The sequence below is a fragment of the Tinamus guttatus genome, unplaced genomic scaffold (assembly GCF_059628265.1).
Source record: "Tinamus guttatus ecotype Peru unplaced genomic scaffold, ASM5962826v1 Tinamus_guttatus_pri_ptg000384l, whole genome shotgun sequence".
Taxonomy (NCBI): domain Eukaryota; kingdom Metazoa; phylum Chordata; class Aves; order Tinamiformes; family Tinamidae; genus Tinamus; species Tinamus guttatus.
In genome coordinates this window covers 3,798,583-3,815,807 of record NW_028288918.1, presented here as the reverse complement: position 1 = coordinate 3,815,807, position 17,225 = coordinate 3,798,583, and the positions used below count along the sequence as shown (strand labels likewise).

The 17,225-nt window shown below is 44.8% G+C and overlaps 1 protein-coding gene across 2 annotated transcripts; it reads left to right on the top strand.

The window, feature by feature from the left end:
• Positions 1 to 271: 271 nt before the first annotated feature.
• NYX (nyctalopin) lies at positions 272 to 5,019 on the top strand. 2 transcript variants are annotated; one of them, XM_088530635.1, is made up of 2 exons: positions 272 to 314; positions 3,618 to 5,019. In XM_088530635.1, exons 1-2 carry the CDS (start codon positions 293 to 295, stop codon positions 5,015 to 5,017), a joined length of 1,422 nt encoding a protein of 473 aa, XP_088386761.1. In that variant the 5' UTR covers positions 272 to 292; the 3' UTR covers positions 5,018 to 5,019. The 2 variants fall into 2 exon arrangements, with proteins under 2 accessions (XP_088386761.1, XP_010209753.2); XM_010211451.2 differs by lacking the exon at positions 272 to 314 and adding an exon at positions 318 to 339.
• Positions 5,020 to 17,225: the final 12,206 nt, after the last annotated feature.

The window sequence follows — 17,225 nt, the reverse complement described above, 5'->3', positions numbered from 1 at the left end:
GACCGCTGGTGGGAAGGGTGCGGGAAACCGGTGACGGAGAACAGCAGGAAGCTGCCGGATTCACTGGAGAGGTCAGTGTGGGAAGACAGATATTTAAGAGGAAGCTGTGGAGTGATGGGGACCTGGTCAGTTTGAAGCCCTATGGGAGAGAGTCTCCCTATTGTTTTTTTTTGCTCTTCCTTTCTAAACTTACTATGGGAAGATGATGCAGGCAGATGACAGAGAGGATGAAACCTGTCTCAGCTCTTCCCGTCTGCTTTTAGATCCCTCAAGCTTGCTTGCCAGACCTGCAATGCCACTAGTGAATAATCAAGGTAATGTTCGCGATCATTTTAAATGGTGAGTAGTACTCTTAACTCTGCTTTACCCAGGAGTGGATTAGACAGACTGTCCCGAAAGGTGTAGGTTAAATACTCACGTATTGTGGGCATTGCCGCTTTATCCTTATAGAAACTCTGCAAACAGTTTTATTTATTTATTTATTTGTTCTCTCACTTTTCCTTGCAAATATTGAATTCAAGTGTAACTTGAAAGAGCAAAGAAAACCATGCCTGGTGGAATTTTGTTCATTTCCTAATCTCACTTTTTCTTTTTTTAATCTTACTGTTGAGTTTTTCACCCTTTTTTTTTCTTTTTTAAAGAAACAATAAACAATCATTTAATTTGAGCACAAGCCCTTCACATTAGTGAGTTGGAGGCAGGTTCCAGCTGCTGTCCTGTCTGCCACAATGTTAAAAGCAAAGAACATCCTTTTCTGTGCAGGGGAGGGAATGAGACAGGATGGGTGGGAATGCTTCCTGCTATTTTCACCCAATTTATACAATGAAAACTTCTGCAGTCCTTCTCCTAGTTCATTTTAGACCAGCATCCTTCCGCTGGACACCAGCACGAGAGAGGTGTTTTTCTTCCCTGTGCTCTGAGCAGCACTTCCAGGGGTCCGGGTCGTCCAGAGGGAGGATTTGGGTGGGCTTCCTCTGCAGGCGAAGGAGGGGGAATGCCACGACGCCTCCCGTGCTGAGGGGCTCCTGCTGCCTGCAGGATGCTTTTTAGTCCTTGGCTGTTAGAGTGCAAGGGGAAGAGAGAGCCCTGTAGTTAGAGAAGCTAGATGTGTGCTGTGAAATGCCACTAGCCAGAGACCCTGCCTTAGCACTAAAAAATCATTTAATGATTTTCTTTTTTTAGTTTATTTCAGTTTAAGGAGAATGGGCTGGCACGTGACTTGGGCTCAAGTCGCTTTTTTGAGCGACAAGAGAGCAAACAGGGAGGGACCCGGGAGCAGCTCGCTCGCTGACAGGCTGCCGAGAGCACCCAGCGGGAGGCTGCTCTGCAAGCCAGAGATGCAGCAGCGTTTGGGGCAGAGGTGCTGACCAGCTTGGAGCTGGCTCGGGACCCTCTCACTGGGGCCTATGCACACAAACCCCTCTGGATGTCACCCTGAGCCCGTGCAAAGGTTCTGGTGCCAGCAGTAATATTTCTGTCCGCTGTTTCTAGACAGACACCTGCAGTCAGACCTCCGGACCCTCAGGCCAGGCGTTGATCTGTCTGGACCTTAGTTTATGTAACTGCAAAACAAGAGCGACGTTTGCACGCAGCAAAGAGGAACAAAGGCAGTAGATGACACAGCCCTCCTGAGCAGCCTGCATGAAGAAGGATGTCCTGAGGCTGGAGCACTGTCCCCCATTTCGTCCCCAGGGTCCTCACCTTCTGTCTGCCCAGGGCCCCGAACAATCCAGGGAGCTTTTATTTAGCTGTGGCTGTTAAACAGGGACTCAGGAAGAATTAAAAAAAAAAAAAAGAGAGAAGACCATGCAAACAAACAAAATGACAACCTTGATAAAATCCCTGCCCTCTCAGAGTGCTTCACAACTGTTTATTCTTGAAGCATCACTGTTTTGCTAATTCTCCAGTCAGAAGAGAGTGGGATCTGTATTTTGAGAAGGAGGCCACAACTAGAAATCCTTTAGGGATGCCTCCTCCACTCATATCTAAAGCCTTTTTCAAGGTGAGTAAGATGGTTCAAAATGAGCCCTGGTGAAAGGCTCCCGAGTTCGCAGGATGCCAGCGGGGGCTGCTGGTTTTGCATGTTGAGCTCTTGCGGAAGCCACAGCCAGTGCAAAGTCAGAAATACCCTGTAGGTCACCTTTAAAAAGAACGGGGAATGGGCAGAGCGCTTGTGGTTCAGCCTGTAGCTCAGTCTGTGTATTAAATTCTCAGGGGCTACAAAAATAAAAGATTGACTTTAGCTGAAGCCGATGTGTCCTAGCAAAGCACCTCACTCGCGCACACACACAAAGTGCTGCAGTGTCTGTAAAAGCGCAGCCCAGCAGCGCCGTCGCGGGCGATGGCCGCGCTGCGACGGAGGCCGTGATGGCAAAGGTGCTATCTCGTGTTCTCCTGAAGTCTAGAACAGAATTGTGCCTTCTGTGAGAGCTGGTGAGCGGCAAAGCTGCAATAGAAAAATGCAGTATTGCCACTTCCCTCTAATGACTGCATGGAGAACTTGCTGGTGTGGCTTCCTTCCCAGCGAGTGACAGGGTCACAAGTAGGAGGTACCTTTGAGAGCAATTGCCAAATTAAATCTGTTTTCAGTTTGCTCTCTAACAAGTTTATTTCTCAAATGTCTGGTTGCCTACACTTTTTTTTCCTCTTTTTTGTTCACAAAAACATCTCTCTGTGGAGGCTGATGTCCATCTTTTTTGTTCTTCTTTGATTTGCTTTGACCTTCTCGTCCTCATGGCACATCCACCTGATTGGGGTTAACTTCTCAGGAAACCAGAGCAGCCACTCACTTACAGGACATCTTCTATCTAGTATAAAATACCACGATGACTCTCTGGAGAATTAGCAAAATGTTGCTGGAGGTGCACATTGTCTTATCCATGATGAGATCGTGAAGAAAACATCCCCAACTTGTTCCTGAATTTGTCTTTCCTCATACATTTCTACCCAAAACACAGTGTCAATGTGTTTTTAGATACTGTACTGTGTCTTTAGCAGCTGGTAGTTCACCTAGGAGCACTGCCCTAGCTCTTGGCTGTGGTGGAAAAATGTTAGACTGCATGGATAAAGGAAAAATAGAATAGAATAGAATAGAATAGAATAGAATAGAATAAAATAAAATAAAATAAAATAAAATAAAATAAAATAAAATAAAATAAAATAAAATAAAATAAAAGCAAGAATATGGATATTGGTTGTCCCCAGGCAGCTAACTATTCTGGCTTGCCAGATCAGCATACCTCCCCTTTTCCCCACCCAAAACTACTGCAAACCATCCCAGCCAGTGGCCTTCAGAGCATCTCTGACTACTCTCCTGACCAAACCTGGTCCCCATCAGCTTGCAGCTGTCAAGGAGATGCTGCCCTGGGGAAAGACATTCAAAAGAGGTGACGCTAGAGAGATCTGACATCTTCCTGGAGGGCTTCTCGGAAGCTGCTAGGAAGCTTTCGTGAGTGCTCCCCCCTCAGTGTATGTGTATGAATATGGGGTGACAACTACTCCGGGTAGAAGAGAGGCAGCATAAAAGACGGTGGTGTCTTTCTTCTCTGTCACGATTATTACATTCACTAACATGTCCTGTTTCTCTCCCGGCACCTCTGGGCCTCCCCGTGCGGCAGTTCTCCTCTGCGTGCCCCACGTCCGCGCCGTGTGGGCCTGCGCGCGATCCTGCCCGGCCGGCTGCGTGTGCACGCAGGAGCGGCGCTGCTCCGTGCTCTGCGACCGCGCCGGCCTCGCGCAGGTGCCCGGCGACTTCCCCTGCGAGGCCTCCTCCATCAACTTGGATAAAAACAACATTAAGTTCCTCTCGGAGCGGGCCTTCGGGACCTTGCCGTCCCTCCGGTCCCTGTCGCTCAACCACAACAACATCTCCTTCATCACGCCGGGGGCGTTCAAGGGGCTGCCCAGCCTGACCGAGCTGAAGATGGCCCACAACGAGTACATTCGCTACCTGCACATGCGGACCTTCACTGCCCTCCGACGGCTCGTCAAGCTCGACCTGGCCGACTGCAACCTTTTCAATATCCCCGACAGGATTTTCATTGAGCTCTCGGCTCTGCAGGAGCTCTTCTGTTTCCAGAACAATTTCCGAAGGATCCCAGGTGCCATCAGGGGCATGGAGAACCTGACCCATGTTTACTTGGAGAGAAACAGGATCGAAGCTGTAGCCTATAATTCTCTGCAGGGCCTGACCAAGCTGAAATACCTGAATCTGCAGGACAACAGGATAAACGTCATTCACGAGCGAGCATTTCAGGGCTGCCAGAAGATGGAGTATCTGTACCTGAATGACAACTTGCTCGGGGAGCTGCCAGAAAACTCCTTTGATGGCCTGAGGTGCCTGAAAATGCTCAACCTGGGGGGGAACTTCCTCAGGAACATTTCCAACACCTGGTTCCGGGATCTGGTGGAGCTGGAGGTCCTCTACCTGGACCGGAACAGGATCAGCTACATCGAGGAAGGGGCTTTTGAAAACCTCACCAGCTTGGTTGTCTTGCACTTGAACAGCAACAACCTGACGACCCTGCCCTTCTCCGTCTTCCAGCCCGTCTACTTCCTGGGGCGGCTGTACCTCTTCCGCAACCCCTGGGAGTGCGACTGCCGCATCGAGTGGCTGAAGGAGTGGATGGAGAGCTACAGGCTGGTCCGGGACATCCCCTGTGCCTCCCCGTCCTCAGTAGCAGGGATGGATCTGATGGACGTGCTCTACGACAGGTCGCCAGAAGGTTTCTGTCTTGACCCCGTGGAGCTAAACGTCACGTCCTACAGCCCGACGCCAAGCGGAGAGCCCTTCTCTACCACAGAGAGCAAGTTCAACAGCCTTATCTCGAAACTCCTGCTCCAGAGGGGCCTTTCCGAAGATGTGGCAAACACCACGGAGGTGTTCAGCAACACCACGCTGCCAGAGGGACTAACCGACGGGGTTTCTTCTGGCGCGGGGGAACACCGCATCCAAGCTGTCACCTCTTTGCACCTCACCGTGATTATTTTTACAGGGGTTATTTTGCAGAGTAAATAGTCCAAGGGCTGCTTGGAGCACGGCTCCTGCTCAAGTTTTCACTATCTCTGTACAGGTGGTGGTTAGGGAAAAGCTGGCACTGGGGCCCTCAGGTGGGTACCTGGCTCCAAGCTCCAGGCAGTTGGTTGGATCTGCCTCTAGGCTGTGCCCCACTCAGTTGCAACCTTCTCAGTGCCAGGAACTTGTGCCACAAGTTCTCAGGGTCTCAGAGGTGCCAGCAGATGTTGTGGATGATCAGCAGTGAAAGGATAGAAATAAGGATGAATTACCTTAGAGGCCTGTGGCTTTTGTTCCTCACCAAAGTGACTTGAAAAGGGTCCTGTATTGAGAGTCAGTGTAGCACCTTTCCAATTCCCTGTCAATGCATGAACCTATCCCCTTGCCTTCATGAGAGCAAGACAAAGCAGAGACCCCCTGCGGGGCTGCTCTGCTCGGGAGCAGACGGGTGCTCGGAATTGCTCCCGATCTCAACCCGCGTGTTGGGGGCAGCCGGCCCATTCCCAGCCCCGTGCAGAGCTGCTGCTCCAGCCCCGTGAACAGGACAGCAGCAACGGGGGGAGGTCACAGCCTGCGGCTGCGCTCGGAGGGGCTGGGTGGGCACCGAGTTTTGGCTGGGAGCACAGCCGGGATTTTTTATCTTTCCTCCGCAGTTCTGGCACAGGTGTGATAAAACCAGACAGACCCATTTTTGTCAAAGTCTTCTATAACATAAAGCTATTTAAACCTAACAACAGCTTATTTAATAAAGCTTGCTTCAAATGCTTTTGTTTTTCAAGTAATATATAGTTTTCAAAGAATATACGGTTGTTATTTGCAGATTATTTCATGGCATGAGAGCAGTAGCTGAAGAGGATGATGACAGATGCAACTGTCTAAACGTGCCAAGTCATTTTGTGTTTCTGCTATCAGTGTATGCCACGTTATGCCAAGTTATGCCATGTTAACCAACTATGCCATCATTTTCTTTAATGGCATCTCATTTGTTTTATCTGTAAAATCTTTAATGAATGCTGCTACTATAGCCAGGAAAAAGTCAGGTTTTCTGTAACGGAGCACATCGTTAACAAAACAATTTGATGTTTTGAAACAACATTTGAAAATAAATTAATTGCTTAGTGCACCAGTAAACAAAACACTTATTTTAAGATCTTTGAATTGCTCTGCTCTTTGTAGGCTACTCGATTGGGTACACGTGAATACAGATTTTATATTCCGGAGCAAATGGTAAGCTGTGTCATTGCAGCCTGAAGGACAGACACTTTGACTTGGAGCCTAAGACGGTGCTTGCATCTGCATTAAGTAGCAGCGGCTTTAAGCAGTGTTTATGTACAAACACACTTTGTGATACTTCAGCTACAAATTACACGGCTTAACATAATGTGGCATACGGCCCCATGACATAGGCTCCCCTCCACCAGGCTGTGCTTTTCCAGCAGCATCTCCAGCGGCTTCACAGCACGTTCTTTCGGGTCGCCTGGTTTGCTTTGCGTTGCTCTGCCCAAGGAGGTGGAGGTTTATTGCTCTGTGCTTAGCACCCAGCAAGTTTTAGGGAAAGTTGAATACAGGAAACGCACGCAGCTCCTGTGGTGAGGGTTCTAGAGAGACCACAGTTTTTACCCCAGCGAAGGGAGATGCCAGATGGTTTGATAAATGCTTATTTGACCTGCTCGATGCACTAAATTCAATGAGTTTGGATTTCCAGGCTATTTATGAATCCATTAATCTTCTTAAATGCTAAATACATCTGTGTATTATAAAGGCTGTTTTTCGAACCTGGTCCAGCCAAATGCTGTAGAGGCGCATTAGGTTAAGGATGCCTCTGCAGAAGCAGCATTTCATCCTGTCAGGAAAGGTTTAGCTACACAAGTTTGACACAGATGGCAGGATATTGGGCACAAATTGCTATTTTTCACTTCCTACAGGTATAGATGCCTAGTGAGTGATTTGCTTCTATAACCCTCACTTTCAGTTTCTGCTCGGAATTACATTAAAGCTGAAGATTTTCTTACTGTGTAGTTGTTAGCGTGGCTTTCACGTTAATTATTGCTTCAAAGATATGCTTTTTTTTCCCCTTAATTTGCAATTACAGATTAGATCTGAATATGAAATGTCTCAAAATGCAGGTTTCAGCAGAGCTCACACTGTGAGCTGAAGGAAGAGCGGACTGCACCTCATACTTTACTGTATGCGACAGCCAGGTCTAGAACTGGATAATTCTGGGCCAGTGACTTTTGGGCCATTTAAGTGTCCCGTGTAGTCGACACGCTCAGTGTCGGCCCCAGGAAGGTCTCCCTGTGCCGCTGCGGCTGCCCCGGAGCCACGTGGCCGGCGCCGCGCTGCACGTGACGGGCTTTGTGCTGTCCTTGCCCTCTCCTCCATGTCGTACCTTCCCTGTAGGCCTCATTATAGCAGGTTCAGGTCCCCCTTTTCCATGTGCTCGCCTCGATCGATGGCTTTCTGGAAAGGACAGCGAAAAAATTGCTGCTGCAAAAATGGCTGTCGGTGCTAGGGAAGCTTGGATTAGGATAGATATTCCCGGCTTGCTCCTCACAATCCTGGTTTCCCAGGTCTTAGCAAAGGGCTTGTTTCACTGCAGCACTTAATTATGTGGGTAGATGCCAACTTATCTGCAAGGTTTTTCTTGTTTTGAGCCTTTTGATTAGAAAATAAATTAAATATTAGAAATTGTCTTTTGCATGAATACTTTGACTTTTTTATTTTCTGGGGCCAGAGTCCTGCTGTAAAACTGCTTCAGCTGGTGAAGCTGCTGTTGTTAGTGGTGAGTCCATGGCTCAGCGTCAGTTCACAAATCAACACTATCATCTGCAAAATCTGCCCCTGGCCTGCAGCCACCCTCAAGGACATCACAGCACTGCAGATCAAGTCTAGCTTTCCTGAGAGCAACCTCCTTCTACACAGGCTCTGAGGAAGAGTGTGGTGGAGAGGACCAGGGCCTGGGCACCGGGAAGTGTGAGACGGGCCTAAAGAGCGCTCCAGGTTCCTGCAGCCTCAGGCAGCTCGTCCTTTGGCACCACGTGAAGGTGCTGCTGAAGGGCGAGCAGGGCTGCTGTGTCTGTGCCGACAGCACAAGGGAGGCACCAGGGGAACGTGCAGCACTTCATCCCTGCCCGAGGACACATCACCGGCCGTGCACACCGCTGCTACTGCCGGGCATGAAGGTGACAAGACAGGGTCTCACTCAGGTCCCCCGCTGCCCCATGCTCCGTACGCGCTGTGGGCAAAGCCCTGATGGTCTGACAGTCCTGGGGTGAGCATTGCAGAGGTATTTATCTGGATGCATTTTAGCTGAAGTGATGCAATTTCGTGTATGGGGGAGGACACTGTCCTGCCTGTCACCCATGACATCCTTTCGCTTGTGTCCCAATTGGCAAAATTGCTGCTCTATACCAAATGTAAACCCCTGTCTCAAGTCAGGTATAGAAATACTTCCTCCGGACAGAAGATAGGCGCAGAGCTGGAAGGACACCTTAGAAGATTTTTTTTTAATGGTTTGATTCATTTTGGCTGCCTTTACTGCCTGTAATCTGCAAAGGATGGAACTGAACATCTGCCAAACTGGCATCTGGATTAACCCTGAACTTCAGCAGAGCCCCAGCTGGAGGGTTATGGGGTTGCCAGCCTGAACCCACAGTGAACTTTCCTCTCCAGTCCTGCCCTCAGCAACAGACGCTGGGTGTTTTCCTAGGGAGCGGGATGCTCATCCGAGCAGCCTGGTGGTAGGATATACCTCTTGCATGAAGGCCATTCAGAGAGCTCTGTCCCCGGGCTGCGGTGTGTGAAGCCCTGGAAGAATGCAAGCTGTTCTTACACATGATACCCACTCTTCACTGATGCAAGGTGATTTTTTATTTAATATATACTCACTAATCAATGCTGTTACGTTAGAAGGAAGAAGGGGCCAGAGAAAATAGAAAAAAGAAATGACCTCGTTTAGTATATTATTCTTGGTCCCAGAATTCCATAGCGTCTCTTTAGATGTTGTATTCCTAGAGATAGGGTGTCAACATTACCATTGGTTATGTCCCATGTACTGTTTCTTTAAATTTATAGCTGTAGCCAGTAGCTTCCTGTGAAATGCAGCTGTTAGCTATTTTGCTTATCTTGTGGAGTCTTACAGGATCTTTCTACTTGGGAAGAAAAGTCAAGTTCAGTGCAGGAAAAATCACTGTGAAAGAAGATAACTTCTGCTATGAAGGCAGAAAATGCTAGCAAACTGGGACGCTGGAACTTACTGTCATTTTGAAAATGGGTAGTTATGTATGTAGCTAACTCTTGTCTTTACTATGTCTGGCTGCTATCCCTTAAAAATAAAAATTGAAATGGATAAGTTTTTTCCTTGATTGTTTTATGATCACGCATTCAAGAGCCACCAAATCTTGTCCCAGAAAATTGCTATTCCTCTCTTTTAGAATATACAGACCTATGGGGGAAAATAGCCTGTAACGGTCACTGTTGACCCACTTTGGACTTTGTCAGGCAGCATCAATTTGGAAAATGAAAAGTACATTCCAGCTACATTGAGCACGCCTTTCTAAATGCCCATTCTGGAGAGTCAAGATAAGGTTACACTAAAGGGTTTGCTCCACAAACACTGATAATATTTATTGCCTCTCCCTCTGCCATCTGGAAGGGACATGCAGAGTTCAAGAAGAACTCTGAAATCTCCAAAAGGCTGTTTTGAAAAGAGTTTTATAGAAAATCTTAAACATTAAATGAAGGTTATAAATTAAGAAAAAAAATGCTGCACAAATATCACTTTAAAGAAAAATGCATGCAATTAATTATTTAAACATATCAAGATAATACTGAAAATACATAAGGCCTAAGATATAGCTGTGTCAAGAGACACTAACAAGTACCCAGCTGCTGGATGAAGTCCTCTGTAAGCTTGAGATTATACTTTACAAAGAATCAGAACCTGAACAAATCTAGGATTGGTGTCAGGTGATCTTTGTCCTGGGCAAAGCCATTCTTTTATACTTTATCGCTAGCAAAAAACAGTAGAAATTTGGCAAATAGATTTTTTCTGGTCTGACTAGATCTTACTCGAACCTGATTTTGTGACCCTTTATGCAGTTAGTAAACCAGTCTGATCTTGTAGTCTGTGGTTAGTTCTAGTCTTGAACATGAAGTGTTCATTACTTCACCACATCCTTTGATTTTTTTTACTTCCCTCTTCATCTCTCTTTTTTTTTTTAAAGGCTGATTTCCTACTGTAAGGTCTTAATTTATAATTAAGTAAATCTTACATTACAAAGACTCCGGAGGCATTTCAAAAAGGCCTACAACTGGCCAGCAACTTTGCTATACTCGCCCACTCCACATTTTGCTTCATGTGCTCATCCTATTTCCTTTTGGGCTGAAGAGCCAATTTCACCTTGTCCTTGATCAGCATCCAAGGCAAGGGGGCTTTGACTTGCGGCTAGAGCCTCTTGACGTGGCTGCAGGTCTGCAATGAAGCTTGGGCTGTCTTTCTTCTAGCCTCCTCCCCATAAAACATCTTTCCTCCACGGCAACTGCTCCTTCCTGTTCCAAGCTGACACTTGCTACTGCCCTCAGTGTGCTGCTACAGGAGGCCTGTACTGGCAGTTGGCTCATAAAATGTCCCAGCTTAAGAAAAAAACCAAAAACGTACAAAGAGCCTCCTTTTTGATAATTGGAATGCAAGGACTTTCCTAAATTTTTGTGAGTAAAGCAGGGCATAAGTGGTTTAAACTGGAGATTTTAAAAAATTTTATTGCTCAATTTGATGTTGGGGCAATCTAAATTAGAAAGACTGCATTCAGTTATTGGTTTGTACTATATGATTTACTCAAGATAGCATGGTCTGGTGCCAAAGTGCAGGACTGATAATCTCTTTTTTCAGAATCCGAATATTAATAATTGAATTTAAGAAACATAGCTGTAGAACAGGCCCTATTTAACAGCTACAGTATAAAAATACTGCTGTTAAAGGATTTTTCTTATTAACTCTCCTTAGTGCAAACACCTTTTTATTTTATTTTGGAGAAATTATGTCTTTGTAGCTCTTCTATTTCTTCCTACACGTTCTTTAAACAATAGCTCTGCAGTCTGCAAGCTGGTTTTAATTAAAATGAGGAGCAATGAGTAAAAATCCAACAACGGATCACGTCTGGCTGCACGCTAGGTGAGCTCTCTGCCTTCAGCCAGGGCAGGGGCATGTTACTAAGTTTTGCCCAGGGGCACACAGTCCTTCTTGGGCGATTACAAGGAAGCTGCATTTGCCTCAGTCACATGAAACTTTATAAAGTGTCTTCCTATGAAATGTAATTTATTAGCTACAGAAAGGACATGTATACTGTACTTCTGCACAGACATTGTTTTTTGTTACTATGAGAAAAATGGGCTCATGAAAAATGGGTTTGTGATATAATATCTCACACTGGGGAAGGGAGGAAGCCAGAACTACACTTACCCTGGTTTCATGTGTTGCTTATTCCAGTGTGAGGATGGGCTTTCAGGCTGGCAAGAAATTGAAAGGTATTTTGAGATACTGCCATTTTTCCCGGTGACTCTCCACCTTCAGCAGCTGCTTGGTGACTCAACAGCCTCAGCAGGTGAGACGTCCCTCTGGAATGAGGAAAATAACAAGGATGCCTGTTAATACACAAGAAAATGCCATCTTTACAGCAGTTGTCCCCGTGCCAAGTCTTTGTTGTATTCGGCAGAGGGATGCTGCAAGCAAGGAAACGCTGAGTGCCAAGTGGGGTGAACTCACAGCCAACTGTTGTGCATAGATGTAGCTCAGTAGGGTTTTCATTCTGATCATGAAAATAAAGCTGAGTGAAGAGGGCGAGGAGTCAACAAATGGGCAAATGTGGTAGATCACTAACAAAAGACAACTAGCTGTGTGCCTACAAATTTGGAAGAAGTTGAGTAGCACTTCCTCACCACATGGGATGGCTGTCTCAGCATGACAGGAAGATATATATCAGTAACTATGTGGACAGGCACTTTCTTGATAAAGGGACCGGCAAAGGTCAGAAATTAGAAATACATGATAAACTTGCAGTGAGATAAAGCTTGTTGAGAATACATGTGGAAGTGTTGATTTTTTTGATAGGCAAAAAGTAACAGTGAAATATCTTTCTTCAGTCCAGCAAGGCCTGAAGTAGGCTTGGGTGAATTCCAGATTACCTGGAAGTCAAGTAATTTGGGGCACTATGGCAGATAAAACAGATGTTGACAAATGTAAGGTCATACATCTGGGAAGACATAACACAAACTGTTACGGGCATAGCTGGGCTCTTGAGGAAAGAAAGACTTGAGAACTGCTGTAACGAGCAAGGAGAACAACTGTCATAAATCAAACAAAACACTAAGTGATAAAAACAAATTATAATGCAATAAACTATCATGACTCTTAGTAGTACATCCTCATCTAGAATATGTTCATTTTAGGTCTTGGTATCTAGGAAAAGACACAGCAGAAAGAGCTCTATGGCAGAAGCAAGTAAGATCAGTTGCAGGACTAAGATTTCTCATTAGCCAAGGCTGAGAGGACTGGCTTAGTTTCGAGGGAGACACTTAGGAGATGGTAAATCTAGCAGAGCTGCAAAACTTGTTGTCACGTGAGGGTGGCTGCCAGCAAGCCCATCAACCAGTGCTGCCCTGGCCATGGCCCCGGGCCAGCACAGGGTGCACGGCTGCCCGTCGGGGGGCACCTCTGCAGGCACCGGGGAGCAGCAGGCCCAGAGGTCTGCTTTGGTTCAGAGGGCTCTTGCACTTCCTTCCTTGTAGAGCTTCCCTATTCTCTGCTTACGTCTTGTCTGTTGGCGAGTGTTCCAGACACTGCGGGCAACCATTTTAAGTGACTCTCAGTTTTGGAGACTGTGACACTCAAGGTCCAGCTCAGGACACATTTGGCCCCAAGGTCAGTGGAACACAGAGAGCAATTTTGCATCCTTAGGAACATGGTTTAACAGGTATGGTGTTGAAGGATTTATGGTTGGACTTGATGATCTTGAAGATCTTTTCCAATCATAATGATTCTATGCTTCTATCCCTCCTCCTACAGACCTGTGTCGTCTCCCTGTCCATCAGGATGGCAATATATGTCTATCGATTTATTTAGATTTAATCCATTTGGCTAATAGTGTTCAAACCCTCTTTGAGGAAGTAAATGACCAACTATCTTCAGTAAGTTACCACCACATGAAATGTCTGCTCCTGAAATAAAGTAAAACATGAATTGCTGCAAGCAAATAGCTATGAAGTTACCCACATGCTGCACACAGGCCAGAATTTTCAGCTATCTTAGCTGCTGTTTTCGCAAAAGGAAATCTGCCCCAGAGAGTGCCGAGGGAATCCTTCTCCCTTTCGCTAGCTTAGGGAATTTCTCAGTTTTCTGCCTTAATGAATGACCTTAAGAAATACACTGCCTGGGCAGGTGGATACTAAAAAAAAAAGCTCCTTTGTGAAATACCTTGAATAGAGCCAGGAGCTTGTGAGGACTGGAATACTTAAATCTTTCATCCATGTCATGGTGGAATTGCACGCGTCTTCTGGGCAGGCTGGAGGCCTATGCCTGCCCTTCTAGCTTACCTACTTAAACCATATTGGATGGAACAGTGAATGTTCCTACCATACTGTAAGTCCTACCTAGCCAATTCCTACCATACTCTAAAATTCTTGGAGAATGCCTGCAAACACAGGCCTAATCACAATTGTTCAGTCTAATGGTCAGCTTTAAGTACCAAAGAATTATTATTACTGTAACGGCGGTACCGCCTAGCAGCCTCTCCTATGCTTCACACCACAAACACAGCGGCTGTCAGCCCCTTATGCACGTAGCTTACAACCTAAATAAGTAACAAATGACACAGAAGAAGAGGAAATGTAGGGAGAGAGGTGCAGTGACTTACCCCACGTGCTCAGCAGACGAATATGGGTGTCCAGCACCGATGCCGGCTCTCACGAGTCCACTGAACCACTGTATGTCATCTTTTCCTGCAGACAACCTACCTTTCTCTTTGTTGGTTTAATCCTACTGTATGATTTCTATCACCAGGTACAATATGAAGCGAAGTCTGGTTGGCTATGAGCTCTCCACGAAAGCACGTAGGATATTAAAGTTCAGGGATTGTTAAATGATGCAAAACAAACAAACAAACAAAAAAACGTGAGAGGTAGTTTCAGCTGAAACTCTGCCTTGCTCTGTAGATTGGACTCATAATTTACAATCACCTTTTTTCTCATTATCATTAGTATCCAAACAGATGCTTAATCTTATTTTAGCAGAGCATTTTCTTTAGCACTTCTTCTTGAACTTTTGTCTTTTGTCGGGATACAACACTAACCGTAACAACTCACCGCTGGCTGGAGATGGAGGCCCTAATTCCCAAAGCTCTTCTCTGCGCCAATGATCTTGTGACCAGTGTCTTGAGGGGGCTCCGCTCCCAGTCATGTGGGTTTCCCAAAATACATCTGCAGGGAATGCAAATTTCCCTGTACAGAAGCTGTTAAGATTTGTTTGCTCTGGACAAAGCCAGACTGTCTTTCAGGAGGCAGCAGACACTGAATCCCGACCCCAAGAGTCTGTAGGATTTCTTCATATATAAAATTATGCAGAAGCTATGGTATCCTGCCCTCATGCCTGATTTTTTCCCCGCAATCAAGAACACAGCTTTAGAGACTGAGGTAGAGGGTGTCTGATCACTGTGGTTAGGTCTTAAAAGATCCTCTCTAGTTTAAGACTAAGCATCGGACAACACCCTACACAGCACCAGAGCTTTCAAGGCAACCCCTCTGCTGCAAAAACGCGACGGAGGGCAGGAATGGGTAACTGAAGAGCAACACTCTCACCGATCTCCAACTTGCAAATCAATTGCTTTAAGGATCAAAAGCAGGTAAGGATGTTGAAAATACAGGAGTGAAAACACAAAGCCTGAACAAAAATCAAAGTTGCTTGAAATTACTGGGCATCATTTCATTGCTCTGAATGGATTAATTTCGCACTGAAGGAGTTTGCCAAACAACAGGCATTAGGAAAACATTGAATCGAGTAACACACAAGAAAGCTGAAGGATTTTGTGCTCTGCCTGAAGTCTTGCTAATTTAAAATCACAAATCATCACAATATAACGTAGCTAAAGTGGAACCCTCAGACTGCACCACGCTCTGCAGCACTAAACCCCTTCAGGCGCAGACCCAGGCAGGGCAGGTTGTTCAAGCTGCTACAATAAACAAGGTATTTTCCTGGACGCAGCAGAGATATGGAAACAGGATCTCTGTCCAGTTTCTGTCATGAAACTTCAGAAAGGCTCTGAAGCCTGGACTGAAATGCTTACTTTGACAGCCAACACGGAAAAACAAAGTATTTTCTTTAGGAGAGCCGTGGTGACAACATTATTTCCCCAAATGTAAGAAAAAAGAAAACTGTTTTGATGGTGTTCATAATTGATATAAAACAACACTGTGCAATTTATTCTCTTTTGCCAACTGGATAGCTTTATAAGCCTTCAATGACGCATTAAATCAATCTTTAGTGATTTACACCTTTGACACAGAGCCCTTGTTATATTTACCTTGATAAACAGGAATGTGTACAGGACAGAGTGAATACATGCTTAGACATCTAAATTGGTGAATTTAGTGAAAAAGGACTGAGTTTGAAAAAGACTTCAAAATTATTTTTTATGTAAGCTCAGGATAAAGTCTTTAGTACTTTGTATTAACGTGCTGCAAAATTGTTGCAACTTACGGAACTCCCCCTATTACACCTTATTCCCCCTTTTAACAGGGCTTGCTGCACTACCACGACCACTTAGTGAAAAATGGTGATAGCGAAGACTCCATCTGGCTAACTGGCAATGGAGAAAAAGACTCATGTTTCAGCTTCAAAATGAGCTACAGTGAACACACGAGCTTCCCCATGGATATTTCCTTTATGAGGATAGAAATATGAGCTGTCATTGATAAAGGAAAATCTGCAATTGCTTTACTTAGCTAATACTCAACACAAACAGTTTTGAGGATAGGGTAAGAAACAGGCTACTGGTTCAAGTCTCTTTCACAATATAAAACCAACTTCAAAGAAGATATTAGTCATAAGGAAATATGATAGAGATGTTCCCCAATTTAACTTACTAATCTTTCCGTGCCAGTTGCTTTATTTTTTCTTAGAAAGAGGAGGTTAAGGCCACTTAAAAGTTGTTTGTGATTAACTTGCTAGCTCTCTCAAAGCTTAACTGAGTTTACAGCTAAGGGAGACATACTTCCCAGATAAGAACTGAATATTTATGTAATGTACAGACTTGGAAAAGAGGCTTTAAAGGCCTTTAAACTCTTAGGCTAAATCATAAAAATTCAAAAGTTTCTTTACTTGTTTCAGTACAGCTTTCACAGGATTGGAGCAGAATACTGTACCTGACCACGAATCACTTATGTGGAAGAAACTTACTGTTAGGTGTGCTTATCAATAGCAAAAAAACCCATAGTAAATATTTAAATGTTGGAACATGCTTAGTATTTATTTCTGTACTATTAGAAAAATACACCTTGCTCTAACTTAAATGCTTCTGCATTCATCCTCACAGAATACACACAAGGTGTAACTCATTTGGAAGAAGTTACCTTAGCATTGCTTGACTATGATGAGCTGCTGTTGTGCAAAGATAATTTAGTTAACATGTATTTGACATAATTTGAAGCAGTCTCCTTGGTAAAAGTTACGAGTTGTCTCTTACATTAATAATAGTAATAAGACAGTAGCTTATTAAAGAAATGAATATGCCTTAAATATGACTTTTTTGTGATTACTCCTTTAACTAGGACTGTTCCTTTATCAATCCATGACTGTCACGTGAATCAATCTAGAAATATAATTTTCTTGTGCTTTTTATTCTACTGAGTATTTTAAGACCTGAAGTTAATTCCAATTGCCTTTGTTAAAGATATCAAGAACCAATCAGTGTAACAGAACAGGACCAGAGCTGCTGGCATCAAACATTTATATCTAGACTTGTAAAAAGTAATGTATCTTCAGTGATATTTCCAAATATTCATACAAACAATACTAATATTCTGAAATAATTTCCTCTGAGCAAAGAATAAAAATGAACAAATACTGAAGTTAGTCTGCAGATGAACTTTTCCTAATGGCTCTAGAACCCAGTTCTTAAAACTTACAACCCAGTTCAATGCTGCTCAGGCTGTTACATGTTGT

Excerpts from the sequence above, each read along its gene's own strand:
- NYX (XM_088530635.1), top strand. The coding sequence starts at position 293 with ATGCCACTAGTGAATAATCAAG. Across the intron at positions 315-3,617 it reads GCCACTAGTGAATAATCAAG|TTCTCCTCTGCGTGCCCCAC; the intron begins GTAATGTTCGCG and ends CCCGTGCGGCAG.